Source organism: Ochotona princeps, chromosome 15 (genome assembly GCF_030435755.1).
Source record: "Ochotona princeps isolate mOchPri1 chromosome 15, mOchPri1.hap1, whole genome shotgun sequence".
NCBI lineage: Eukaryota > Metazoa > Chordata > Mammalia > Lagomorpha > Ochotonidae > Ochotona > Ochotona princeps.
Window position 1 is genome coordinate 6,959,579 of NC_080846.1, and position 27,593 is coordinate 6,987,171.

The following is a 27,593-nucleotide window of genomic DNA, read 5'->3' on the forward strand; positions in this document are numbered from 1 at the left end:
GGGTGGGTAGGAGGAGAGCTCCGTGCCGGGGACAGTGGGAGTCACTGTGGGTTGTTGAGCAGGAAAGGGGCAGTCCTGCTTGGTGCCACCGCCTTCTCCTCTCCCTGGGGTTCCATGAGGCTTACATTCCCATAGGCCCTCGATGGTGGTCATGGTGCACTGAGCCCCCAGCCCCTCCCCGCCCCTCTCCAGGTCTCTCCCTTTGAGGGTAGTCTTGGTTCTGTGTAACCTCTCCCACCTCAGGGACCCCCCCCCAATCCCTGCCCAGTCCCAGAGAGAGAGAGCCTGCCAAGGACAGTACAGTTGGAGGGCGAGGCAGTGAACTCATTTCCACTTCTCAGATGAGTAAACTGAGACCCTGAGCGTGAGGTGGCTGGTCCACGGTCCAACTGGCCCGAGTTGGGAGCCCTGTTTCCTTATTCTACAGCGGAGATTGGTGGGCAGGGCTCGGGGGAAGAGGGTGAAGTTCCCTGAGATCCGAGCAGAAGTTGACCCCACAGCCCAGTTTTGTGTTGTATGAGCTGCAGGATCTTGAGCAGGTTGTGAGTTACTCATAGCCATGGTTTCCTTAGCGCATTCTAGGGGTGACCGAGGAAGTCCAGGCCCAGTCTGGGAGCCATGCTACCCAGGAGAGGAACTTTGATGGGACCAGGAGAGGCAGGAGGGCAGCAGAGGCAGGTGCTAGTTGCCCTGCTGTTTTCCCAGACCCGCTGAGGGCCAACACAGGCTTTTCGGCGTGTGTGGAGGGGTGCCCTGGTCGGAATCAGTTTCTAGAAATTTCCATCCTCAGCGGGGTGGAGGCTGGATGGACTCGGTGGGGGCTCAAGGAGTGGAGGCAGAGAGGTTAGGGGCAGTGCTGAGAAATGCATTTTGGATGAGGAGGGAGGCGGGTAGAGCTGGGCGGTTGTCAGGACCTGGGAGAGCAGCCAGGCAGGTTTTCAGGCGCCAGGGCGGGGTCCAGGAGGTGGGGATGTGGTGAGTAGGAAAATGACCCTAGAGGTCCTGGAGGGGTGGGGACACTGGGAGGTGGAGTTGGGAAGTGGGGGGTGTGAGTTAGGAAAAGAGCTGAGAGCTGGAACCTGCAGTTCTGGGAAGGCCAGTGCTTCTAGTACCAGCAGAGCCCCCTCCCCGGATAAGACGCCTGTGGGGGCGTGGCCTGGGGGCTGGAGGAAGTGACTATAGTGTTAGGCAGCCCTGCTCAGCTCCCTGGCCTTCCAGGGGTGCAGGGAGCCCTGAAGGGAGGGGAGGCCATTTTGCATGCGGAAGCAGGCGGAAGTGAGGGAGAGAGTGAGGGGGAGAAAGAGATGAAAAGAAATTACCATGCACCAGGATCTTGTTATCCAACCTCATTTTCAAAGGACCACAGCTGTCGCGCTGAGATAATCCGTTAATTATAACAGCCATTGTGCTTTGGCAATGGGAGAGCAACCCAGGCCGAGGCCGAGGCCGGGAACAGGCGGAGGATGGGGGTGGGGCTGGCCTTTGAGGGGGGTGCCCCCCCATCCCAGACCTCTGCTTTCGGGCAGAGCAGGGGCAAGGAGGGAGCTAAAGGAAGACCCTATTGGGGTGGGGGCTGAGCCTCAGCTGCTGTCATGGTCCTCAGGGTAAAGCCCTACTGTGCGCCAGGCACCTGCCACCACACAGTAGTTCAGCCACTTCCCTGAGCGCTTAGCGTGTGTCTGAGCTTGCTTGGAAGCTGTGCCCTCCTCCAGCCTTTAATGCAGTGCCCGTCTGGTCCCAATTCACAGAAGGGGAAACTGACCCTCAAAAAAAAAAAAAGCCAGTGGCTTGCCAGGACCACAAGTTAGTTAAGTGGTGGTGCCTGGGTTGGACTTGACTGTGGACCCTGCCCTGGCTAGGAAAGGTTACTGTCTGCAGCTTGACCACCCCAAGATGTATGAGAAGCAGGGGACACCAGGGTTCAAGGCCGTGGCTTCTGCACCGCCCGCCCTCCCCCAGCACATCCGGGGCCTGCGGCAGCCCCTAGGCACTGACAGAGCCGCCTTGTTCTCCAGGGCAGCAGCTGCAGGCCCCCCACGGTCCTGGGGGCGTTCTGCCGTCCAGGCTGCCTCCCCAGCCCGTCCCCTGGAGCAGCCAGTCACAGGACCAGCAGAGGGACTTCGGGATCCTCTGGGGCAGAGTACATCCTGACCCTTGGTACTAAGGGTCTGGTTTGAGGCAGAGAGGGGACAGAAACCTCATCATGCCTCTGGCCCACCAGAGAGGCCTGCAGGGTTGGGGGTGGTGGTGGTTACACCCAGGAGAGGCAGGCTGGTTGGGAGGGCAGCAGCCAGGAGTCCCAATGAACAATTTGGGGGACCCCAAAAGTGTGTAGGGAAGAGGGAGAAGGATCAGCTATTCCAGAACTACACTCTAGCCCTGGGCCCGCAGGTGCCAACCCCGCTTCCGGTCTTAGCTGATGGACAGTTAGATGAGGATGAGAATTGGGTTTGGGAGCAAGTGATTTGCAAGCCTTAGCAAGGAGTTCCAGATTTGGTTCAGTAGCCAGGCAGTAGGTGGGAGAAGCTGACCCTGACCGGGCAGCAGTCAGCTCTGGGTGGATGGGTGGGGGGAGGTGGTTTGCCTGGGTGATTTCTAGGCATCGGGTGGCCTCCTCAGGAGCCCAGGGGAAGTGGTGTGCTGGGGTCAGAAAGCCGGAAGTCCTGTAGCAGTGGTAAACTACTGAGACCACGATTTGCTGGGTGTTTAGGTACAAAGAACTCTACACCTGTCTCCAGAGCCCTTAGATCCCAGATACCCAGAGTCCTGGCCCCCAACAAGTGACCCAGCTACCCCCACTCCACCCCCACATCCATCCCATCGTGGCAGACACATGCCCCAGAATTCAGAACCCAGAACCACGGACCAGGCAGGTGTCGAAGGGTAGGCATGACGGCATCTTCCAGTCCCAGACTCCTGACCCTCTGTGCATGTGAAGACTCTGTCCCCACCTTGGGAACTCCTTCCTGGCTGGCTTCATCAACCCCAGTGTGCAGGCATCAGGGTGACCTAGGCCACAGGCCGCTGTGTCCCTCCAAATGCAGCCTGACGTGGCCAGATTTTTGCCGTTTGCCAGGGGACGATCCAGCACCGGTCTCACCTGGTTCCCATTTTGCCATGCATCTCCAAGCTCCTGGAAGCCACGGTCTAAATGAGCTGCTCTGGGGCTGGCTCCTGGTGCTGTGGAGGGCGGAGCCGCTGGGTGACAGGGTGGGACCTCAGTCTCCTCATCGGGAGAATGGGAATAACAGTGCCAGCTCCTTTGGTCTTATTGAGGATTCAGTGAGTTAAGACCCGATCTTGGTGAGCTGATAATTTTCTCTCTCATCCCTCCTCTGTCTCCCTCACCCCCGACCCAGAGCCTCCCTGGTCTCCCTGTGGGATTCCCAGGCATGCCCCCCCACCCCCGATGCCTTGGCACAGCCCCAAAGACATTGGCAGGCTGGGAGCATTCACCCCTGGGGGCCTGGAGGAGGAGCAGGTGTGGGTGGGCCTAGCCGGCGCCTGGTACATAGTAGGTGCTCCATAAATGTTTATTGAATGAATGAATGGAGGCCGTGCAGGCAGAGAGAGCCGCGCGGGCGCAGGCACTGGTGAAAGAGCGGGTCCAGTGGAGACTGGTGAGTAGTGCTCAGGGGTGGCAGCTGAGTCAGGTGGGGGAGGTAAGGGTCACGTGGGGAGAGGGCAGGGGGCAGCGGGGAGAGAGCATGGGCCAGGTGGGGAGAGGGCAGGGGTCAGGTGGGGAGAGGGCATGGGTCAGGTGGGGAGAGGGCAGGGGCTACGTGGGGAGAGGGCAGGGGTCAGGTGGGGAGAGGGCAGGGGGCAGGCCGGAAGAGGTGGGGTTCAAGTGGGGTGGGCCAGGGGTCAAGTGAGGAGAGAATAGGGTGCAGGTGGGGTGAGGGCAGGGGGCAGGTGGGGAGAGGGCATGGGCCAGGTGGGGAGAGGGCAGGGGCTAGGTGGGGAGAGGGCAGGGGGCAGGTGGGGAAGCAGTCAGTGGGGGAGGAGGACTGAGGGAAAGGGGCTGAGGGAGAGGGCAGCACCATGATTCCTTGGAAAATTCTGGAAAAGTAGGCCATGACCCCTGGGGTGGATTCTCACTGCAGGGCATCCTTGGCTGTGGATCACCTGCTGTGCCCAGGTGTGGGGTGCCTTGAGGGCCTTGTCTGCAGAGTGACCCACAGACCTGGGGCTAGCGCCTCTCATGGGACTGTTAGGTAATTCCTAGGGTGGGGGCCTTCGCAGATTGAGCCCTCCCCGCTCCCACCCAGATGAGGTGCAGCTGTGGGTCAACAGCCACAACCTCTTGGGGCCAGAGCAGTTTGTGGGGGAGGACTTACCTGGGGCAGGGTGGGGGAGGCAGGTAAGGTGGAGAGAGCCATGTGCACTGCTGGTCTCCTCCAAGCAGGTGGGGAAACTGAGGCCCAGGGAGGTAAGGCTCTGTGTCGCCCGAAGCTGCCCATTGAGCCCGCAATCCATGTGAGCCCCTAGTTGGGCTAAGTACGCACCCTTGCTCAGGACACGCTGGCCGCTGCGGGCGCTGTGTTCTCTGTAGGTTCTTCGGAGTAAGGTGGCAGTGCAGCGCGGACAAAGCCTGACTGCCAATGCCGGGCGAATAGTAGGTGTGCGGGCTGTGGAAGGAACGTGGTCGTGAATGTGTGGCTGATTGGAGCTATGGGCAGGCTGCCTTGGTCTCTCTGTCCCCATGTCCCCCACTGTAGCCATGGCCAGCTCCCCAGGGAGTTGGAGCAGCTGGCACGGGAGCCTGAGACTAATGAGACGTGATTGAATGGGGGTGGACCAGAACCGGGGCACTGTGGATGAGACCTCTGCAGAGAGGTCCAGGGCTGCCTGGGGATGTTCAAGGGAACCAGGCGCGCGCGCGCGCGCGTGTGTGTGTGTGTGTGTGTGTGTGTGTGTGTGTGTGTGTGAAGGGGGCTGAGGTTGAGCTGACATCTGGGACAAGGTGAGGACAGAAGCTGGCAGACAGGGGCCCTGGGCTGGTCCCTGCTCTCCCGTGTTTACTGCTGGCTGCAGGTAACACCCTGCAAGTGTCACCCAGAGCAGCTGGGCCCAGGTGGATAGGTCGGGGATACAGAGCGCGTGTGTGACAGCGGGTGGGTGGGGCAGCACCAGCCTTGTTCTCAGTGGCGAGCTGGGACCAGCGAACCAAGGAGCCGAGATGTTTGACTTTATTGGAGAAAGAGAAGTTTCTGACTGTCTTAGTGGTGCCAGAAGCTTAGAACTGGATTCCTTCCAGTGGGGCTGAGAGCCAAGACCCTGGAGGTTGTGTCAAGTCATGGCGACACACCATTCTTTGTGGGAAATCCTGGGGCGTGTGGTGGCTGAGATTAGGCTGGCCCGGGTTCCCGGCTGCGTGATCCTGCACAGATAGTTTCTCAGCTGTGAAATGGGACTGAAAGTGCCAGTCACTTGGGGTTGGTAGAAGATTCTGGAAGTAGAAAATGCCAGGTGAGCTGTAGGACAAGAATACTGAAGCCCTGAGATGCGCCTGATGTCAGACAGCTCAGCCTTCAACCCAGGATGTTTTGGTGCTTGTGTCTGAAAACACAACAATCCATTTTATAGATGAGGAATTGAGGCCCAGAGTGACCTACTCAAAGTGTCCCTGTGAGGGTAGAGGTGGCAGCAGCAGATGATGACCAGCCTCGGGTGGCAGAGTGGCAACAGCCTGCCTCGGGGAGCCCGCCTGCCCTCACCCCCAGCCTGGCATTGTGCAGCCCACCCTGAGAGTATCTGCCTTGGACCCCAGACATCCTTGGTAATGACATGGACACGGGCAGTGACAATGGCACCTCAGGGAATCTTGGCCAGCCTGGCTTTCAGAGAGAAGCTGTACCATGGCTTATCAGCTGCTACCAATGAGATTCCCCTGGCTGAGTTTCCTGTCCCTGTCCCTGGGAAGCCAGGGCACCTGCTACACTTCCCGCAGCCAGCTCCCCTGAGACTGTCGCGGGTCAAATCTCTGTGGTAAGTGAGTATCTGTCTCTGCTGTGGCTTGGGGTTCTGCTGGGAGGTAGGAAGTCTGGCCACTCAGAAGGCTGAGAGGCCCCTCGGCTTACCCCTGGTCAGAGTGAGGCAGCCTTTGGCCGCTGCTGACCTCCGCTCCCTGCCAGACTTACCCCACCTGGGCCATCCTTGTACCCAGCCCGGGTGGAGAATGCCCAGGCAGCTGAGATGGGCTGGGACCCAAGGTTCAGTGAGCTTGTGTGCAGGGGCCCCGAGGATTGGAAGACGAAGGTGTGATAAATACCATGTTTGTTCAGTGGCTACCACTAACAGGCAGGCATCTGGCTGGGCACTGCCACATGTCCCAACCTTGCCAGGATTGCCCTCTCTCTTCGTGGGTGAGGGCACTGAGGTACATGCCCAGGGTTCTGGCTTGGCCAGCTGGGGAGCCCTCAGCACAGGACGATGAAGTCTGCCAGGGTCCCCAGGATGTCAGCAGGTCAAGCTCTTGGGCTGCCATGCCACTCTAGCTGCTGTCCTGGTCTTTGTCTCCCCACTGGGGCTCTGATTGGGAAGGGATTTTTCGGTTTTCCCACTTGGGACTCTGGGAGTTGGAGTCCATACTGGGGCCTGGAGGCACAGGACCCTTGGGTGGGAGGCCAGAGCCCCAGCAGGGTGCCCTGCGGCGCAGAATGGAGCTGTGACCCTGTCCAGCTATGGGCAGGGAAATCCTCCTCCCTGCCTCTGTGCCAGCCGTGCTCCTGTTTGTCCTGCTGGCTTTCTCCCCCTTCCACTCTGTCCAAGGAATCCTTTCTACCCGGATATCGCCAGCCAGACTGGCGCCCCTGCATTTCCTTCCTAGTATGGTGCCCCGACCACCAGATTATTTTCCCCTTGTGGTGGGACCAGAGAGAGGGACCCTTGGGAATGGCACTGGCAGGGGACTTGGCAGCTACGCCTTCTCCCATTCACTCTCTGTGTCGGGTTGGTGGCTGCGTTACGCCAGGGTGGCAGGGAGGGCCACTGCTTTCTGCTAGATGCTGGCCCCAGATTACATACACCTGCTTTCCCTGCCTGGCTGCTGCAAAAGCTCCTGGGGGCTGGGCAGGAAAGGTCTTGCTTCTGGCTGCGCTCCCTCCTGCCCCTATGCTGTATCAGGCAGTCCAGCGTCGCCGATCTCCCTGGCTAGTGGAGGGGAGCAGTGTGGGGGTGTGTGCAGGTCCCTGGTCTCCTTCGCCCTGGATCTGTCATGGCCTCGTTCAGCCGGGCCCCTCTGCTGTTCTGTTCCTTGCTGCTTGGCTCTCTCTGCATCTGTCTGCGCCTTTCCTTCACCTAGTCCTTCCCTCTTCCCCTCCTTTCTTCCTTCCTGCCCCCTCCCGAGCCATGGGGCAGGATTCCACTCCCCCCCACTGTGTGAATCTGTGTATGTGTGTGTTTGTAGACCCACCCTGCTGGGTGGTATGCAAAGCAATGACCTTGCCCGTTTGACCCCGCAGACTCTGGCACCCCTGCACCTGCCCACCTGCCCTTGAGTGGGTGAGCAGCTGGGCTGGGGGCCAAGTGCTGCTGTCAGGGCCTCCTTGGCCTCCTTGCCCCCCTCTCTGGTTGCATCAGGCCCTGATGGGTGGTGGGCAGACAGCCTGGTGATGGGGCCAGTGCGACTGACGCACAGGGGACAGGGGATTCTGAGTCACGGGGAAGAGTGGGAACTGGGTCCTTGCCCAAGCTGTCCTGGGGACCAGGAAGAACAGGAGGGAGGGCTATGGCAGGTCACCTTCAGGGCTCTGGGAGGGAAGGGGCAGAGCTCGCTGGGGTTGGTACCCAGCAGGCCTCTGCCCTTCCTGGACTGTTGGGTATGTAAGGGAAGAAAGGGGCTGGGGCAGGCCCAGCTCCTTGCCAAATTAGGGCCCCTTCTCCTGCTCCCCTCCCCACAGCTTCTTTCCGGTTCCTGGGCCCATGGCCTGTGCCTTGTGGGGTCCCAGCCAGTTCAGCCTTGCTGGACATTCCAAGCTCTGGCTGCCTGGCAGGTACTAATTTGAGCAACTCTGGTCTGAGCAGGTTTGTGTGTGTGTGTGTATGTCTGCAGCCATTCATTTGTACACATACATGATACATGTGGGCATGCACACAGGTCTTGCTGGTGCTGGTGCTGGTGTGCCTGACGGATGCCTTCCCCTCTTCCCCTCTGCCACTCCACACGATCATGTCTCACTGTTGCCTGGCATGTGTGCACTGGCACTGTGCATTCGCGTGTGATCTGCTTGTCCACGTCAGTGCACCTCTGTGTCGCCTCTCGGAGCCAGCTGCACACCTGCGTGTGCACCTGCATACCAATGCAGTCCCCAGACATTCCCAGACGGGAAGAGGAGGGGCTGTGCCTGGGAGCTGGAGGAAGGCTGGTAGGCCAGCTCACAGATCCCTGAGCCTCCGAGCCTGGAGACGCAGCCTGCTCTGGTGCGATCCAGCTGCCTGGGGAGGGGGAAACTGAGGCCCAGGAAGGGATGGTAAGACTGGCCTGGGGTGCCCCTCTTGCCCTGCACTGGGCACCTCAGCTCTAAGATTCTGTAGGGCACAGCCAAGGCCCAAAGTTCTGTCTGCTACTGAGCCTGTAGTGGATGGAGAGGTGTGAGTTGGCCCCAAGGTTGCAGTCCTCACACCTTTTGACAAATGCAGTAACAGCCTGGGGTCTAAGCAGCTGCCTGGATGCTGTGCACCTGCTGGCACCTCGGCAGAAGTGCCTGCCCCAACTGCTTTTGGGATCCCATCCCTACCCTACCTTCCCAGCCCCCTGGAGCTCAGGGCTGTGAATTGGTTTTACTTTGGTGGTAAAGGTTAGTTTTTTTAGGTTTTGTTTTCCCAAAGCACTCTGCTTTCCCAGGCTGAAGAGGAGGAGGTGGAGGTGGTGATGGCAGCGGAAGCAGTCTCCGGCCTCCTTTGTCTACATGTGTGTGGCTCTGTCCTGGTCTGTGTGCCCATGGCCCTTGCCCAGGGAAGAGGGAGGGGAGAGCAGGGCTGTTCCCTTGGATAGATGGGAGCTGTAGCCAGCATCAGGCCTGCGGGGCTCTGGCCAGTTTGCCGTGTGCCCCTCCTCCCCCGTCAGGCAAGCCCCCCACCCCCCGTGTCTGGGGTAGCACTTGGGAAGAGAGGGTCGGTGGGGCTGGGCTGCAGGCTGTGTCCCCAGGCCCCCTCCCCTGCTCCCCTGACCCTTGTTCCCCCATTTCACAGATGAGCAAAGAAAGGATGCCACTTACCTGCCCATCATGCAGGGTGGGTGGGGTTCTACCCATGATGCTGGCTCACAAGGTGCTGTGTGACCTGGAGCTGGTCCGTGTTCCTCCCTAGGGGAGGACTTGGGGCTGCAGCCATGCCGTTTTGGAGGTGCAAGGCACTCTTCGGGGTCAAGTTCCTCTGCTTGTAAGGCCTGCCAGGGAGGTGACACCAGGGAGGCTGGCTTGCTGGACTTGCCACGTCTCTCTCAGCTAAGCACTCCCCAGGCCCCTCCCCTGGCAGGAGACCCCCTCAGCCTCTGTGGCATCCCCTGCTCAGGGTGGGGTGGGGGAACCCATGGGTGTGATGCTCTGCTCCCCTCCCCCAACCCTGGCAGCTGAGACAAGGGAATTATTTTTGGAACAAGAGCAGTTACACAACAAATGAATTATTTATCTTTGGGCATGGAGGAAAGGAGGCATCTTGTCTGGCATCTTGATTCTTGAGCTGGACTCGGAGATGCCCGCTTGGGTATGTGGACGTGTCTGTTGGGGCATGTCTGTCATGTGCACAGATCACAGGTGTGCTCGTGTGTGTGTGTGTCTGTGTGTTCTGGTAGGTAAGATTTGAGGCCTGTGCTCCGGCTGTGTGTGTGTGTGCACACCTGTCTCCTCCTCTCCACTGTCCCTGCTCTGCTCAGTGTCCTTAGACACTGTCCTGTCCCCTTCTGCCCGCTCCCTCTCCCCTTCCTATCAGGAACCAGCCTCCATTCTGTTTTGTGGCAGGGACCATCCCACTGTTCTCCCCCATACCTCCCCAAGGGTGCTTGCTGGCACACAAGCCCCCCAGGAGGGGGTGTGAAGGAGGCACCAGGGGCCTGTGCTGGCCTTGAAGGGCTGTGCTAAGCCTCACACTAATCTGTCACCTCCTCTCCATGCTGCCTTCCAGGAACTTGGTGACAGATGGGTCCCTTCCTGCCTGTCCCCACCTCTCTTGCTCCCCGTGTGCTGCAACACCCCCAGCCTCCTGTGGGAATAGTTGACTGAAGTGCTGAGCCCTGGGACCCCGAGAGGAAAAAGAGGAAGAGAAGAAGAGGAAGAGGAAGCAGAGCCTTGGGAGCCTGTGTCCCAGAGAGCAGACCTGCTCGCCTTCACACCTGCTCACAGCATCCCTTCGGGCCTCCCAGCACCAGCCGGCTGTGCCCACCTCGCCTGGGGCCCCCGTGCCAGGGGTAGCCCCCAACATGGTGGCGGCCCCAGGGAGGACTGTGCTGCCAGCCTCTGTCTCCGGCTGCTAGGCAGCCCCCCCTCTCCACGCCAGCTCCGGCCCCTCACTCCCAGCCTGGCCTTGCCTTCACTGGGGTGGGGGTTGGCCAAGGTGGGCACCATGCTGCGCCTGGGGCTGTGTGCAGCAGCGCTGCTGTGCGTGTGCCGGCCAGGTGGCGTGCGTGCTGACTGCTGGCTCATTGAGGGCGACAAGGGCTACGTGTGGCTGGCCATCTGCAGCCAGAACCAGCCACCCTATGAGACCATCCCACAGCACATCAATAGCACCGTGCATGACCTGCGGCTCAACGAGAACAAACTCAAGGCGGTGCTCTACTCCTCGCTCAACCGCTTCGGGAACCTCACCGACCTCAACCTCACCAAAAATGAGATCTCCTACATCGAGGATGGAGCCTTCCTGGGCCAGTCAAGCCTGCAGGTGCTGCAGCTGGGTTACAACAAGCTCAGCAACCTGACCGAGGGCATGCTGCGCGGCATGAGCCGCCTGCAGTTCCTCTTCGTGCAGCACAACCTCATCGAGGTGGTGACGCCAGCCGCCTTCTCCGAGTGCCCAAGCCTCATCAGCATCGACCTGTCCTCCAACCGTCTCAGCCGCCTCGATGGTGCCACCTTCGCCAGCCTGGCAAGCCTCATGGTGTGCGAGCTGGCCGGCAACCCCTTCAACTGCGAGTGCGACCTCTTCGGCTTCCTGGCCTGGCTGGTGATCTTCAACAATGTCACCAAGAATTATGACCGCCTGCAGTGCGAGTCGCCGCGTGAGTTCGCTGGCTACCCGCTGCTCGTGCCCCGGCCCTACCACAGCCTCAATGCCATCACCGTCCTGCAGGCCAAGTGTCGCAATGGCTCTTTGCCCTCGCGGCCTGTAAGCCACCCCACACCCTACTCCACTGACACCCAGCGTGGCGGGGAGCCCGATGAGAACTCTGGCTTCAACCCCGATGACATCCTGTCTGTCGAGCCGCCCGCCTCGTCCACCACTGATGCATCGGCGGGGCCGGCCATCAAGCTGCATGCGGTGACTTTCACGTCGGCCACCCTGGTGGTCACCATCCCGCACCCTTACAGCAAGATGTACATCCTGGTGCAGTACAACAACAGCTACTTCTCTGACGTTATGACACTCAAGAACAAGAAGGAGATTGTGACGCTGGACAAGCTGCGTGCACACACTGAGTACACGTTTTGCGTCACCTCCCTACGCAACAGCCGCCGCTTCAACCACACCTGCCTGACCTTCACCACGCGGGACCCTGTGCCTGGCGACCTGGCACCCAGCACCTCCACCACCACGCACTACATTATGACCATCCTGGGCTGCCTCTTTGGCATGGTCATCGTGCTGGGGGCTGTCTACTACTGCCTGCGCAAGCGGCGCCTGCAGGAGGAGAAGCACAAGTCAGTTAACGTGAAAAAGACCATCCTGGAGATGCGCTACGGCGCCGATGTGGATGCTGGCTCCATCGTGCACGCGGCGCAGAAGCTGGGTGAGCCCCCTGTGCTGCCCGTGGCCCGCATGTCCTCCATCCCTTCCATGATTGGCGAAAAGCTGCCTGCCCCCAAGGGGCTGGAACCAGGGCTGGACACACCCAAGGTGGCCACCAAAGGCAACTACATTGAGGTGCGCACAGGTGCCGGTGGGGACAGCTTGGCCAGGCCCGAAGATGATCTCCCCGACCTGGAGAACGGCCAGGGTTCAGCTGCCGAGATCTCCACCATTGCCAAGGAGGTGGACAAAGTCAACCAGATCATCAATAACTGCATTGACGCCCTCAAGCTGGACTCGGCCTCTTTCCTGGGGGGCGGCGGCGGCAGTGGTGGCGGTGGAGACCCTGAGCTGGCCTTTGACTGCCAGTCTCTTCCAGCGGTAGCTGCAGCAGCTGCTGCCTCCTCAGCTGCCACTACCCCTGGGGCCCTGGAGCGACCCAGCTTCTTGTCACCACCCTACAAGGAGAGCTCCCACCATCCGCTGCAGCGTCAGCTAAGCGCCGATGCTGCCGTGACCCGTAAGACCTGCAGCGTGTCATCCAGCGGCTCCATCAAGAGTGCCAAGGTCTTCAGCCTGGACGTGCCCGACCACCCGGCTGCTGCGGGGCTGGCCAAGGGTGACTCCAAATACATCGAGAAGGGCAGCCCGCTCAACAGCCCTCTGGACCGGCTCCCACTGGTGCCTGCGGGCAGTGGCGGGGGTGGCAGTGGCGGAGGTGGTGGCGGGGTCGGGGGCATCCACCATCTGGCCGTGAAGCCGGCCTTCCACTGCAGTGAGCACCGGCACAGCTTCCCAGCCCTGTACTACGAGGAAGGCGCCGACAGCCTGAGCCAACGCGTGTCCTTCCTCAAACCGCTGACCCGCTCCAAGCGTGACTCCGCCTACTCGCAGCTGTCCCCCAGACATTACTACTCGGGGTACTCCTCCAGCCCCGAGTACTCGTCCGAGAGCACGCACAAGATCTGGGAGCGTTTCCGGCCCTACAAGAAACACCACCGTGAGGAGGTGTACATGGCTGCTGGCCACGCCCTGCGCAAGAAGGTCCAATTCGCCAAGGATGAGGACCTGCACGACATCCTTGATTACTGGAAGGGGGTCTCGGCCCAGCAGAAGCTGTGAGCCACCCCTGCCTGGTGAGGTCGGGGGGGGGCCTGGGGAATGGGAGGAGGGGGGAGAGGCACCCGGGAACCCCCCACCCCTACCCCAGGGAGGGGCAGGACAGGGCAGGGGGCCCAGGAGGAGACAAAGCTCCGGTGACCCGGACGGGGCTGATCGGGGCCCGAGGCCGAGGAGTGGACGCACACGCACACCCGCACGCACGCACTCACGCACACACCTGACCACCACCTGACTGTGAACAAACCAACACCCGACAATAACGGACAGGAAAACAAAGACACATTTTCCTTAAAGTTTACAAACTGATACCGAAACCAGTCGTCTTTACTGTGCTGCCCAGGGACTCTGCTGGGGTGTGCCGGGCAAGGAGTGGGCTGCTGAGGGGCAGGCTGGGAAGGGGCTGGGGGCTGGGAGCTTGGAAGCAGGGACAGGTTCAAGGGCAGAGGAGACTGGCCTAGAGGTGACTGAAGCCCCTTTGGGGCAAGAAGAAGGACGCCCACCCACCCAGACTTAGAGACAGGTCACTTGGAGACGTAGCACCCAATGGGCATGACATTGGAATCCCAAATCTGCTTTGTGGATGCGGAAACTGAAGCCCAGAGAAAGTGACAACCCCAGGGTCACACAGCAGGCTTGTCTCAGTCTCCCCAACTTCCAAACCCAGGGCTCTCCCCTACCCCTAGCGGCTCCCCCAGTGCCCCAGCCTTCCCTCCTCCGCCCTCCTACCCTCGTGGAAGCTGTGGCCTCCTGGGGCTGGGGACTTGGGAGTCAGGTAGGTGCTCCTTTCTAGAAAGATCCATGCCTGTGTTACCAGAGCATGGAGCTATGATTCACATACCCAGAAGCATCTCTGCCCTCCCATCCCCCACTATGCCAGCACCCAGAGAGTCCCCGCAGGGAAAGAATGGAGAGGCAGGGGTTGGGGGAGAAAGACAAGCCACCAACCCTCTTCAAGTGTCTTCCAAGTAGCCTAGGGAGCCAACTGCCTGTTGACTGGGCAGTGGGCAAGCCGGCTCCCGTGGCTTCTCAGGTGCAGGCCTCTATGCCCCTGCCCCCCAGCTTCCTTTGAGTTCCTGGGACTCCTCCCCCGGCAGAATGGCAGCAGAGAATGGTAATGCCTGGGGGCTGCAGGGAGGTAGCGTGCCATGGGGGATTTTCCAAAAGGCGCCACCTCCTGCCAGCCCCTGGCCTGGCACCTGTCCCTCATGGGATCTTGGGGAGGCATCAGCTCACACCCTCTAGGCTGCCTCTCCATCTCTGCCTCACACCCTGTGCAGAGGGGCTTCCCTGTTCCCCATTTTTGAACTCCCACCCAACATCGAACAAAGCACAAACAGTGAGGTCCCCTTCGTGCCCTGGGTGGGGGGATGGGGTTGACAGGAAGTGGGCTGGGTTGGTGGACCTCCTCCCCCAGCCAGCCTCTGTCACCATGGCAACCTGCACCTGGCAGTTGGTGCCCAGAGTTGACAGTTGGGCTTGGGTTCCAGGGCTGTTGGTGTGGGCGGCAGCAGCAGTGGCAGAGGGCAAGATCCTGCTGTGCTGCCTTTCTCAAAAGCGGGGAGAAGATTTCTGGGGCCACACCTGTGGGTCTTGAACAGTCCCACTGTTCAAGTGGGATGCTGAGGGACCAGAGTGGTGGCCCCTTCACTCTCGAGTGGCAGGTGGGGACAGCAGCTTCGTGTCTTGCCCACCTGGCCTTGTGTCCTTTGGCTCCCCTAGACCCCTGCCGGGGACTCCCAGCTTCCTGACTGTTGCCCACAATAAGCTGCCTGAGACTTGGGGGGAGGGAGGACTGTGGGCTGAGGGGTGGGTCTGGGGTAAGCTGCAGACCCCTGGGGAAAGCTGTTGTCACCCCTTGGGGATGCTGGGCCTGGGATGGGCCAGCTTGGGGCTCACTCTGGAAGTGACCTGTTCCACGAAAGACTGTGCTCCTGGGGACAAGGGGACGAGCCTCCCTGGTCCCCGCACCTGCCTCTGGCACCCCACCCCCCAGTGCCCTGTCAGCAAGCTGAGAGAAGTGAGCGTGAGAGAGCAGACTCCCTGTTATATTGCATGACGATTTTACTGTATTTTTCTGAGCAAACATCTGTCGTGTCCGTACCAGTCTGTCCACACTTCCCTGGCCCCCTGCCTCCCCAAAACACCCTCTGTTGTGAACTGACAGCTCTTGAACACAGGGAGGGGCCAGCTCCGCAAGGTACTCAAAGCAGGTGCCACCCAACTCCACCCGGGCCCTCACCCACCCCACCTCTATCTGAACCTGGGGCCCACAGTGCCATCTCCCCTGTCCCCTATACTGTCCCCGTTCTTCTTTGTTCCCTTCCTTCCTTCTTCCAGGCCAGGGAAAGAAGCCCTCTTTTCTCTCCCCACCCACACACCCTGGGCAAGACCCCACAGCCAAGAGGGCCCTGTGGGGCTCCCGTGTAGCAGGTGAACAGGTCGGGGGCTCAAGTAGTGTCCAGGACTCTGCCTGGTGAGGTGGGTAGGCTCAGTCACATTACAGGGCAGAGAAATTGAGGGCTGGAGCCTCAGGGAGTAGCTTGGGCCCCTGAGAGAGGACAATGGAGTAGGTCCCAGGTGGACCTGGCACCCCAGCATGCCGGCATGGACATGACCTTGAGAAAGTGCCGGGATCTCAAAGACCTGGATACTCAGAAGGCTTGGGGACTCAGGCCACCTCTGGTCACCCGCCTGGGCTAGACCCCTGGCTGCCCAGGCCAGGCCTGTTGGTGGTGGTGGGAGCCTGACCTACCCAGAGGCAGAAACACCTCCATCTGTGTGCCACGGGAGATGTTCTGGGTGCTCTAGGCTGGGACAGGGAGAGAGGGGTGGCAGGTATGGAGAGTAAGGGAGGGAGAGGGGAAAGGATGAGGAGGCAGAGGAGTGGGGGTGATGTGGGGGTGTGAGCTGGAGATATGGATGCCAACTCCCTTGATACTGTGGTCTCCTGTAGGAGGTCACTGCTGCTCTAAACTGTGCCCTCTAGAGACCCCCCAAGGGAAGTGGCGTATGGGGTGTGCTGGGGTCGGGGAGGAAGCATAGACTCAGTGGACCCCACCTTGGGGTCCCCAAGAGGAGCCCCTCCCACTTTAAACTCCTCCATCCTGGTGCAGGAGGACTGGGGTTCCTGTTGGGTGTGGGGACAAAGGCTGTCCAGGGTGAGGGGTGGCTAGGACTCCTTGCTGGCCCAGGGACAGCACCATCCCCATGTGGAAGCTACACCCCGTTCCCCCACCCCGGAAAGTTCGCATCTAGAGAAAGAAATATTTGGTGACCAGGAAGGCCCAGGTCTAGCGACAACCACTTAGTAAAGGCCTAGGTCCAGAAAAGGGTGGGGCGTAGGCTGGAGTAGTTTGGGGAACAGCCAGGCTCAGCAAGGGCCCAGGCTAGAGGGCCTGGAGGGGCTGCGGAAGCTTTGTTCAGGTTCACCATCTGCACAGCGGGGTTGAGGGGATCAGGGAGAGTTGGGCATGCCTGGGCAAGGCAAGGCAGTGGGGGTAGGGACTGAGGGGAAACCCTGCTGCCCAGCCCCAAATCCCACCCCCACCCAGGGCCCAGGCCAGTGTGGAGGTTGGGGCAGTCTTATCTCTCACGCATGGCTGTCTCCTGTCTGAAAAGTCTGCTGCTCACCCATCTGAGCCCCCAGGCCCTGGGCTCAGGTCGGGTCCTGATACCCTTCCTCCTGTCTTTGATTTCAAACTAGTCTGCTCACTGCTGACCCCTGGAGGCAGTATCTTGTCACCTCCTGGGCAGCGGGAGTGGAGGGTGGTAGTGGGGTGGTCCAAAGGGGGCAGGCAGGCGGCACGTCTGGGCCCTTTTCTCTTCCCCGGTCTGCCAACAAGCACATGGCTGGGGCAGGGGCTTGGTGTCTGGGGACAGGTAACCACACTTCCCTTCCTTCCTGCCTCCCTCCCTCAGAGCCGCCAGCCCCCAGGGGCACCGCGGTCTGGCACCTGGTTTAGGTCCTGCGGAGCTGGGCCCCGCAGCCCTGCCCCCTAAATTTGTGGACCCAGCTGTGTACGGCCCTTTCTCTTTTCTGGGGTGGGGGGCCTCGAACTCTTTCCTTTTCTTTTAGGGGTTGACTTGATTTATTTTCTCTTCCCCATATCTGCCTTCCCCTCTCTCCCTCACCCCCAAACCCCCATCCCCAGTTTCCTGTTTTAAACTGAATGGCACGAAATTGTTTTCCTCAACTCGGAGATTCCTGTATGGAGAGAATCAATTTCTATATTTGCAATAAATTTCTTATTTAAAACAATAGGTCTTTAGCTGAATGTCCCACCCAGTTCTGCTCTCCCCTTTTATCTTTGGGGATCCCAGAGCATGGAGTTATCCAAGGGCAATAAAAGGGGACCTGCCAGACAGTGGGAGGCGGGGGGTCCCCGTGCACTGGTGACCAGGTGGAGGGTCTGCTGGCTTTCCCTCCCCCATCACCCGGAAGACTTTGAGTCTCTGCCCTGTAACCTGCTCACTCCTGGGTTCAAGCCCCTGGATGGAAATGGAAGACCACCTGGGGGCGCCGCTGGGCTGCAGCTGTCAAATTCAGGGGTTGCTCTTCAGTGCCAGCTGCTCCCTGTCCTGGCCACTTGTACATCCCTTCCCGGGGTGGCAAGGCCCCTCTTGCCTCCTGCTGCTCTGTGCTCCCACCCACTCCCGCCAGCCCCGGTTCTCCAGCAACTGAAAGCCACACCTTGGTTCTCTGGCCCAGCAAAACGGCTTGCCTCACGAAGCAGTGATTTCAGATGTAGCTGGGTGCCCAGTGCCCAGCCCCAGCCGCCCTCTATGCCCCTTTCTCACAGTGCTGTACTCAAAACTGGGACAGGTGCCTCCTCCCAACTCCCCTAGGACAGAGCTGTGAGAGTTGTGTCCGCCCCCAAGGGTGTGCAGCTGTGGTGGAGCTTCTTCCTGCCCCTATTGGATGAACGATGGGGTGGGCCCAGGGCTTTCGTGCTCTCCTGCCCTTCCGGGATCCCTGGCTGGTCTGTCCCCCTACCTGCATCCTCCTAAGAATTGTATGCTGTAGCCTGTGTGTTTCCTATATCAGGAGGCCCTATTGCTGAACTGGTAGCCCATGAGGGTTTTGAGGGGGCCGCCCGTGCCTGCATTCCAGGCAACAGGAGGGCATTACTGGACCCTCATAGACCCTGTGGCCAGGGCTGCTGCAGTGGCCTCAGGCCTTTCTCTGCTTTGGGATGTCCTGTCCTGTGATCACCTGCAGTGCCCTGTGTAGCTCCATCAGATTGCCTGACCCCAGAAGAAAGGCGTGAGGCTGGCTGGGCCACATCTCAGTCCTTCATCTTGGGCTGCCCAGCTCCTGCCTCCTTCAGGGAAGGGGAGACCTGCAGAATGTGACAAGTCCCCTTCTCCTTCTTCATGGCCCCGTACTCTTCTAAACCCCTGCTCTTATCCCAAGGCTAGCTTGGCCATTGATTGGTACACGTACTGGCTTTTGCTATATTCAAGTTTAGCAATGAACCCAGATGGCGTGCAAAGCCAAAGCCCTTAAACCCCAGAAGGCCTTCCACTCACTGGGGTGGCCCATTAGACTGGGGTGAGGGTTGGTCCTGCTCGTGAGAGTGGGTGAAGATCCACTGGCAGCTACTGCCCTGCCCCACCCCAGCTGTTACCCATAGGTGTCATGTCCACACACTTGGTTTATTTGAAGAGTAGGCAACACATGTCGCCCTCCATGGGGATTTACGGTTTGTGTAATGTTGGGTGGGGGAGGGATGAATCTTCCCTAAGGGGGGAATCTTTTTGCCTACGTTCTTGTCTCCTGGGAGACAAGTGGCTTGAGCACAGCTCAGGGAAGGCGGCACGGGTGGAGAGACCATGGAGTTGTAACAAAAGCCCCCCAAACCGGAAACGCCAAAGGTGCCTTCCCACAGACTTGAGTGGCCCAGGAGGTGTTACGGGCTGGCTTGGCTTAGTGTCGGGCCAGTAGGTCACTCCCACCGCTGGGTGGGTGTTTTGGGGTGGGGGAGACCGAGCGATCACACTTCCTGTGTGATACTCTCTTTTTGGGGTGCTGTTGTGATTGGGGCCCGCGGGCCACGCTACAGGAGCAGCTGCTGCAGTGGCTCCCATCCCATCCCATCCCACTGGCAAGAACCTTTGGAGCCTCAACATGCCTGCCATGCTTCTCTGGGGGACCTGGGCAGGCGGTCATGGTGCTACACATGTCTGCCTGTCCAGGCATCTTCATTTTCACGTACATGTTTAGCTCAAGCCCCTCTCTCAGGCATTGCCCGCCCTGCCCCTTCCAGCCCCCTCCAGCCAGTCGGGAGACACACCTCGCCTCTCCAACCCAACCACAAAGCTGAAGTCTTGGTACCTTCACTTTAAAACGTAGCTCTTAAGAAGCTCTTAAGAAGCTCAGTGCTTGGTCCCCCCACTGCTTGCCTGCCTGCCCCAGGGACCCTTGTGCCCCTGTACTCAAGCTAGGACAGGGCCACCTCCTCCAGGAAGGCTCCTAGCTTCAGGCAGGGATGAAGCGTTGCTCTCAGTGATGACACACCGTGGCAGCCAGCAGATCTGGCCACCTCCACCCACCACCTGCTGGGGTCAGTGGGAGTGCGCCCCCCTGCTCCTCCTGCACCCCGTTCCACAGGGGCTGGACTTCCTGCCTGCTCCCATCTCAGAGTTGGCTGCACCACGAGGACCCTCTGGGAAGGCCCTGGATTTGGGGTCCCCTTCCCCTTCCTTTCCTGGGGGAGCCCCGAAGGATCATCCCATCCCGTGCAAGCAAGCATCCTCATGCAGCCCACAGCCAGAGTGCTAAGGTGCAATGTGGCTGTGGCCCTGGCCATTTGCCGTCCCTGTCTGTCTTCTTTCCCTGTGAGCCCACCTGCTTTAAGCTGCTCACTGGTACAAGACTTGCAGTGGTGGGAGTGGGTGGAGGTGGAGTGGGAGTGGCTCTTCAAAAGTGCCTGCCATGCCCTCTGATGTGGGTCTCTTCCCTGCTGGCACTGCCCCCCAAGCGTCCTCAAATTTTGCTCTTTGGCGAAGTGCTTCTTGAACAGCTTCTAGCTTGCACAGGCGTTTCCTTCCGATCCACCAATGTCCCCACCGGGATGTGGGGGGCTGGGGACTCTGTTCTGCCTTTGGGCTCTTTCTTTGTTGCACCCCAGTGTGGGTCCTTCCGATCCCTAAGTGCAAAGAGCCCTTAGTGCCTGATGTTTGTAAACTTAGCATGCTTATGTCCCTATTATTTTTTGGCCATCCCATGGTTTCTGACGCCCTGGCCAGATCGAAATCCCATTCCTTGTCTGGTACAGGCCCCTGCCTCTCCAACAAGGGAGCTTTTCTACCTTCGCAGCCACTCCTGTCTGGGCACCCTTCCCTCCCTGCCCCCTATGGTTCAATTGCCACTGCTCCCAACCTGGACGGGGAGCCCCCACCTGTGGTCTGCTGTCTCCTGTCCTCAGTGCCAAGTCACTATCCTGGTTTTCATGGAGTCTTGCTCTCCGGGGAGCTCCCACACACCGCCATCCCTCTCTGGGTCTCTAACGTGGCCGCACCTGTCTTCCTGGCCCTTGTGATTCCTGCGAATGAAGCAAGGTGTCTACCCATGGCAGTGGCAGAGTAAGGAAACGTATGGCTCTTTGGAAGTCCTCATCCTCTTGTTGTGGAAATTGACCACCAGAGACTTGATAGCCACTTATGGAAAAAAGAAGCTGTTTTCACTCTGGAGGGCCACAGTCTGGATCTCTCCCAGAAGGCTGGCCCCACCTCTCCCCATCTTGTCTTTTGTTCCCATCTTATAGAGCAGTTGGGTGAGCTATTTTTAGCACTGGCAAGAAGGATGAGGGGTGGATAAGGGGAAAAGGCGAGCCAGCAAATGCTCAGCAGTTAGCTTTGGGCTGTTCCAGTCCCCGGACCCTGAGTTGTTGGAGTCCTTTATCTCTCCCAGTCACTGGCATCCTTATCTCTGCCTGTTTGACAGGCATTCTTGGCCCTGACCACCTTAAGTATCCCAAGGACCTGTCTCTCCCCTTCCCATTCTACAGCAACCACCTGCCCAAGCCCCGCCCACCCATGTGGTCTTGATTTGAAGTTTTGCAGCCAAGCCTCAAGACGCACAGCCCCATCCACTGAGCAGGCGCAAGCTCTGAGAATTCAGAGTGTTCAGAGAGTTCTGAGAGTTCTGCCCCAGACCTGCCGAATGCTGTCTTGGCTGATCGAAGGCATTCAGCAGAGGTAATGGAGCCAAGACTCCTGGAGAGGACCGAAGACCAGTCCCGAAGGCGGGTGGGTGTGCAGAGGGAAGGGGAGGGATGGCACGGCTGGCTGGCTGTGGTTGCAGGTGTGTCTTGGGCTGACAGGAGGCCTGTTAGCTCTAACATCACAGCTGTGAGGAGGGCAGCTCTGGAAGCAACTGATGGATGGGCTGGCGGCTGGCGGCTAGGACAGTGGCCACGGCCACACACACACATGCGCGCGCGCGCATGCAGAAGACACCTCCCGCCCTCACTGCTCTTAGAAGACCGCTTGCTTGGCAGAAATAAAACTATGTCAGTACCTCTGGTCAAGGGGCGGCTGGCGGGGGCGGTGAGGTGGGAGTGGGGGCTCGGCAGGCCCTGCCAGAAGATGGGTTGAGGCCGCACCCTTCACAGGCAGACCAGACTGACTGCACATGTCCCAGCCACCCTCACCCCAGGGCTGGTTCTCTCATTCTGTTTTGCATTTTGGACAGCAGGAGCAGAGACAATGATTTCCCTGAGCTGGCACCCTCAAGCTCTTCTCCATGCTTTGCTTGTTCCTCTAGACATCCCCTTGCAAGCAGCTCCCAACCTTGGGCTTCCGTGTGAAGGCTGGAGCTCTGCAGAGTATCCCCCCGCCACACACACCACCCCAGAGGTCTGCAGGCTCAAGGGGGTGCAGTAGAACTCAGGACCACCGACCTGGGTGAGGAGACGCCAGCCCTGGCCTGCCTCTGGCTTCTAAACATCCTTCTGAGATAGCATCTGGTTTCTTTTAAGAATGAGAGGAGGAGGATCAGAAGATACGGGGGCTGGGTTGAATCTTTCCAAGATGCAGGAGGTGCAACTGAGGGAAGAGACTGGGGAGGGAGCAGGAAAGGGGCTTGGCAGTGTGGACAGGATGTCTCCGAGGTGATGATGCGGAGGAGGTAGTGAGACATGGGTCAAGAGGGGCCCAGCCCCAGCCACCCACATCAAGGGCAACCTCTGGCCTTTCCCCATAGGTTGGGAAGCTCCGCAGGGCCAGCCCCTGAGCCCCAGGCCACCTTGCCACTTGGTGACCTGTGCATTGAATACCAGGGGGATACCCAGGATTTGTCCCTGGCCTCTCTTCCCACTCGTGGGATGGATGGCTACGTGGGCACCTCCCAGTTGGGGTTGTGGGTAGAAGGAAGGGTGGACAGAGCATGGGTGGAGCCGAGTTGTGGTTCTAGGCACACATGCCAGAACCCTGTTGAAAGAAGGGGTGCGCCAGGCTAAGAGGGAGCAACCCATATTCCCCAGGCCGGGCACCTCAGGAGCCCCCTGTATCAGATGTTGAAGCTTGTTTGACAGCTTTCTAGAAACGTCCAGCACAGCGTGGGTAGGGGAGTCTCGTTCTCAGAATTCGAGGAGTCTGTAGATTAAAGTCAGATGGTGTGGGCCAGGCCCAGCATTTGGAGAAGCAGCATTTGCGGGGAGGAGGAGGAGGAGGAGGAGTGCTCCATAACGGAGCTGGGAGGGAGAGGAAAGGGGTTTTGCATTTTTGTGCCAGGATCAAAGGTGGTCTCTTGGGCGCAGTTTGGAGACTGGGTTTGGGGCAAGATGTGGTGGATCTGGTGATCATGGAATCCCAGTCCCCTGGAAAGGGAATGAACCTGCCAAGAGCTAGGGGGTTGGAGGGAGATACTGGAGTGGGGCTGGCACACCAAGCTCCTGGGGATGGGGGAGGGACAGAGAGGAGATGGAGCTGTGTGTGCAGAATGGGGGTGAGGCAAGAGGAAGTCTTTGGCATCACCTTGCCTTTTCCAGCTAAATGGGGGAAAAATCCCTTAAGTGGTTTGCAGCTACACCCTCCTCCCTCCACCCCCTACCAACTTCCTCCAGCTCAGCTACTTTTTAGAGTTTGTTATTCTGAAGGCTGACCCATGAACCTCACCCTCTGTGCCACCTGGCTAGCACCTGCAGTGGGAAAGCTGCAAGGAGACTGACACGGGCCGCGGCCAATCCCTTAACCCTTTAGGATGTCCCTTTTGCCTTCCCTGGGGACCACAGAGTCTCCTGTGGCTCAGTCCCAGCAGGGATTAAGTGGTGATGCCTCCAGAGAGTGATGCCCCTGCACATCTCATAGATGCCGTCCACACAGCCTCACTCCTCCCCCGCCCTCCCCGGGTGCTGTGGGCTGCAGCTGACACTGCAGACCCAGCAGCACTGCGGGACCCCACCGTCCTGTGGGCTTTGTCCTTCTCCTGTGAGAGGTGGCTATTCTCACCGCTGGGGTGGACAGTGGGGGCAAGCACAGCCCAGCTACTGGTCCCTGTTTCGGGGGGGGTCCACAGTTCACAAGTCCAGGCCTTTCCTCTCCCACCCAGCCATCCTGATAGACACCGCCAGCTGAGCTGCAGAAAGAGCAGCTGGGCTGGCCCTGAGCCTGTGAGTGGCCGTGGCCACTCCAGAACCTGGGGCGAGAGCAATGCTGCTCTGGGGGCCCAGCAGGTGGCTGAGAAGGGTGACCAAGGGGCCACCCCATGGCTGCTGTGAGCCAAGGGAGTGGCATGGGTATTCGCAAGGCAGGGGCATGTGGCAGCCTGGTCAGGGAGTCCCCAGGCCCAGGTTCCTAGGAAGGCCCTGGGCAGGCAGAGTCCATGGCACCACAGGGCAGCAGCAGGGACCCCCACACAGTCCTGTCTCCTGGGCAGGGACCTCAGCTACTTCCTCCTCTATGTGGGATTGGGGTTGGGGTGTGAATTTTGCCCCCCAGATTGGACCCTTAAATGTTCCTGAGCCCCTGCTTCTGCAGGGCCTTAGTCTCAGTTCTTTCAAGACGTAGAGGCACAGGACCCCAGGATGCCCCCTCCCAAGCACCTCCCACAGGCGCTACTGTCTCCATTTCTGGGTTGCTGAAAGCATGGGCTGCTGACCCCCTCACCCTCCTGCCCCCTGCATGCACAGCTCTCCCAGCTGCTGAGAAGGCCCCCCAGTCCCCCTGCTCAGCCCCAGGGCCTTAGCACCTGTTGCTCTCTCTGCTGGGAGCCTGGGAGTTTGTTTTGGAACCCTATCCCAGCCAGTGTGGCCCTTCGTGGTGGTGGTAGTCCTGCCCCCTTGCCAGTGATTGGTTTAGGAATGGCCATGTGAGCCTGTTCTCACTCTGAGAGGGAGCCAGTTGGTGGATGGGATGGGGGGGGGTGAGAGGGGAGCAAAGGGAGTTTCTTCTTGGATGCCTACCTGGGTTCCAGTAGCTTGTACAGTGTGGGACCCCCATAGGTAGCATAGGGCGGTCTCAAACTCGGCCCTGGGCCCAACTCTGCTGCCTCCACCTTCTCGTGTCAGATGAGGTTTCTGCTAAGCAGGGATTTGGTGTTCCTGCAGCAATATGCAGAGACGACGTCGCTGTGGCAGACGTGGGACCACGCTGTTCCAAGGCAGATGGAATAGGAGCACAGAATGGCAGAGCGGCCAGGCTGAAGGAGCCAAGGATTTTGTGCTGTCCTGGTCAATCCAGGGTGATTGCACGAAGGAGGCTGACTCCCTGTTCCCACAGCTCTGGGTCCCTGAGTCCCAAGAGTCCCCCACGCATGTGGCAGCCCCTTTGCCAGGAAGCCTGCACCCATGGGCTAACTCCCATGCAAGCCAAGGGCCCCATCTGAGGTAGACCCAAGTGCTTGGTGTCCCTCTCAGATGGCCGGGGCACATGACACATTCCCTTGGGGAAGAGAAGGCTGAAGGGCTGCAGGGAGAAAAGATGGGGAGAATTCTTGGAAAAACTATGCTGGCCAAGACCTCGCCAAGGTCCGACCCCTGCGTGCTCGCAGCTCTGCCACCCTCCCCTTGCCCAGTGGGAGCAGGATTGCTGGCTGTTTGTCCCACCCTGCCCTAGCAAGGTGGGTCATGTGCCCAATCTCTTGACTGCAAGAAGTAGCAAATTCCAAGAACCTTTCTTTAAAAAATGTTATTTTTGTTGGAAAGCCAAATTTATAGAGAGAAGAGACAGAAAATTCCTCCATCGACTGGTTCACTCCCCAAATGGCGGCAAGGGCTGGAGCTGAGCCGATCCAAAGCCAGGAGCCAGGAGCTTCCTCCAGGTTCCCATGTGGGTGCAGGGTCCCAAGGCTTTCGGCTGTCCTCTAGGCCTGCTTTCCCAGGCGACAGGCAGGGAGGTGGATGGGAAGAGAGCAGCTGGGACATGAATAGGTGCCCATATTGGGCACTTGAAAAAGAGCGAGCCATGGCACTGACCCCCAGGACCCTTTTTATATTTATTTATTTATTTATTTTTAAAGATTGATTTATTTTTATTGGAAAACCAGATATACAGAGAAGAGGAGAGACAGAGAAGAAGATCTGTCTGATGGTTCACTCTCCTAGCGGCCGCAATGGCTGGAGCTGAGCCAATCCGAAGCCAGGAGCCTGGAGCTTCTTTCAGGTCTCCCACGTGGGCGCAGGGTCCCAAAGCTTTGGGTCTTCCTTGACTGCTTTCTCAGGCCTGAAGCAGGGAGCTGGCTGGGAAGTGGAGCTGCCGGGCCTAGGATCCCGGGTCTGCAAGATGAGGACTTTAGCTGCTACACTATCGCGCCGAGCCTAGGACCCTTTCTTAAAAGACAGCTGATAGATATTCTTTGCCTTCTTTTTCTTTATCCTTTCCTTTAAAAAGTTAAAAAAAAAATTTTTTTTTGAAAGGCAGAGTTGAAAAAGAGAGGGATAGATCCTCCATTCATTGATGGATGCCACTGTCAGACCAGGCTGCAGCTTGAACCCTGGAACTCCTCCAGGTTTCCACATGGGTACAGGGACCCAGGCAGTTGGGGTCATTTTCCACTACTTTCCCAAGTACTAGCAGAGAGCCAGATTGGAAGTAGAGCAGTGAGCAATCAACAGGTACACTCATATGGGGCGCTGCCATGACAGAAGTTGGCTTAGCCAGCAACACCACAATGCCAAAGCCTCCCCCAACCCCCTTTGCAGTCTTTTCTTCCTTTGGCTAGGAGGCCCTGCCCAGCAAAGTGACAAGGGAAGGCACTCGGGTGATGGATATCTTTGGGTGAGGCTGACGCGCCAGCTCTGGCTTCTGGCTTTTGTCTCTGCAACCTGTAACCACACCTAGCCCTAGCTAGGAAATGTCAGTTGAGATATGCCAAGGACCAAAAGGAGTTTTGTGAGGCTGGTATTGCTGCGGTGAGTGTCCTACATGGGCTGAACTTGACAGTCACAGGGAACATGGCGGCCAAGCACACAGCTCCGAGGCACTCCCACAGAGCTGCGGCGAGGGGAGAGTGCCAAGAGCTGTGCCAGGGCCAGGTGCCAATCCCCGGTCCGTGCCTGCTTAGTAGTGTACCTGGGAACCGGGGTACAGGTGTGAAGTTGTGGAAGGCTTTGGGCTGCATCTTTTTTTTTTTTCTGTTCTCCCCTCTTCCCAAGGAATGAAATTTTTGTTCTTTTTAGATTTATTTATTTTTATTGGAAAGGCAGATATATAGAGAGGAGGAGAGACACAGAGGAAGAGCTTCCATCCGTTGATTCACTCCCCAAGTGGTTGCAATGGCTGGAGCTGTGCCAATTTGAAGCCAGGAGCCCAGAGCTGCTTCTGAGTCTCCCACACGTGTGCAGGATCCCAAGGCTTCGGGCAGTCCTTGACTGCTTTCCCAGGCCACAAGCAGGGAGCTGGATGGGAAGCGGGGCTGCTGGGATTAGAACCGGTGCCCATATGGGATCCTGGCACGTGTGCAAGGCGAGGACTTCAGCCACTAGGCTGCCGTGCTGCACCCCAGATGAATTTTTTAAAGCTTAAAAACCACCTGCAGGACTCCAACTCTCTAACCCGGAAATTTCCCTGCCTTGGGCCGCATGTATTTCCGAGTGGATGAAACTGCATCACTGTCCAGCATCGAGGTGTTCCACAGGTCAGAAGCCCTGGGGCTTTAGTCTACCCCTGGATTCCACCTGGGCTCTAGTCCGGGGAGGAAGTGACCCTGAAAAGTCACCCTCTGTTGGTAGAGTCCAGGCTCCTGGAGCAGTCCAGTGAGCGATCAGCGCCCCACGTGTCTCAGAAGGTCACAGAGGAGCTGGCTGCTGCCTCCCTTAGGGGGCCTCTGCAGTGTCCTTGGCAGTGACCTTTGTGGTGGCTTCTCCCCTCCCCCACTCACTTTCTCCTGTTTCTGTCATCTGAATAAAATACCTATATTGCTACTTTCATCTTGGGCTCTGTTTTGGAGGGTCCCAGCCCCAACCGCCCCCCCACACTCCTCTTCCAAAACCCACAGCTGTTCCTTCAGCAGATGGCACACTGGGCACACATGTTCACTATGAGAGACACACAGCTAACGGACGTGCTCCTGTGCAGGTCTGGCACAG

The 27,593-nt window shown here is 59.0% G+C and overlaps 2 protein-coding genes across 2 annotated transcripts in view; both read left to right on the forward strand.

Annotated features, from left to right (window-relative positions):
* ELFN2 (extracellular leucine rich repeat and fibronectin type III domain containing 2) overlaps window positions 1-13,086 on the forward strand; it is a 33,220-nt gene extending 20,134 nt beyond the window's left edge. Inside the window, exon 2 of the mRNA XM_058673158.1 lies at window positions 10,123-13,086. Within this exon, the coding sequence (XP_058529141.1) occupies window positions 10,561-13,065 (2,505 nt within the window). The 5' untranslated portion in view covers window positions 10,123-10,560 and the 3' untranslated portion in view covers window positions 13,066-13,086. The remainder of the gene's footprint in view (window positions 1-10,122) is intronic.
* The window catches only part of TST (thiosulfate sulfurtransferase), a 254,633-nt gene that overhangs the window by 8,367 nt on the left and 218,673 nt on the right, over window positions 1-27,593 (forward strand). The window lies entirely within an intron of this gene.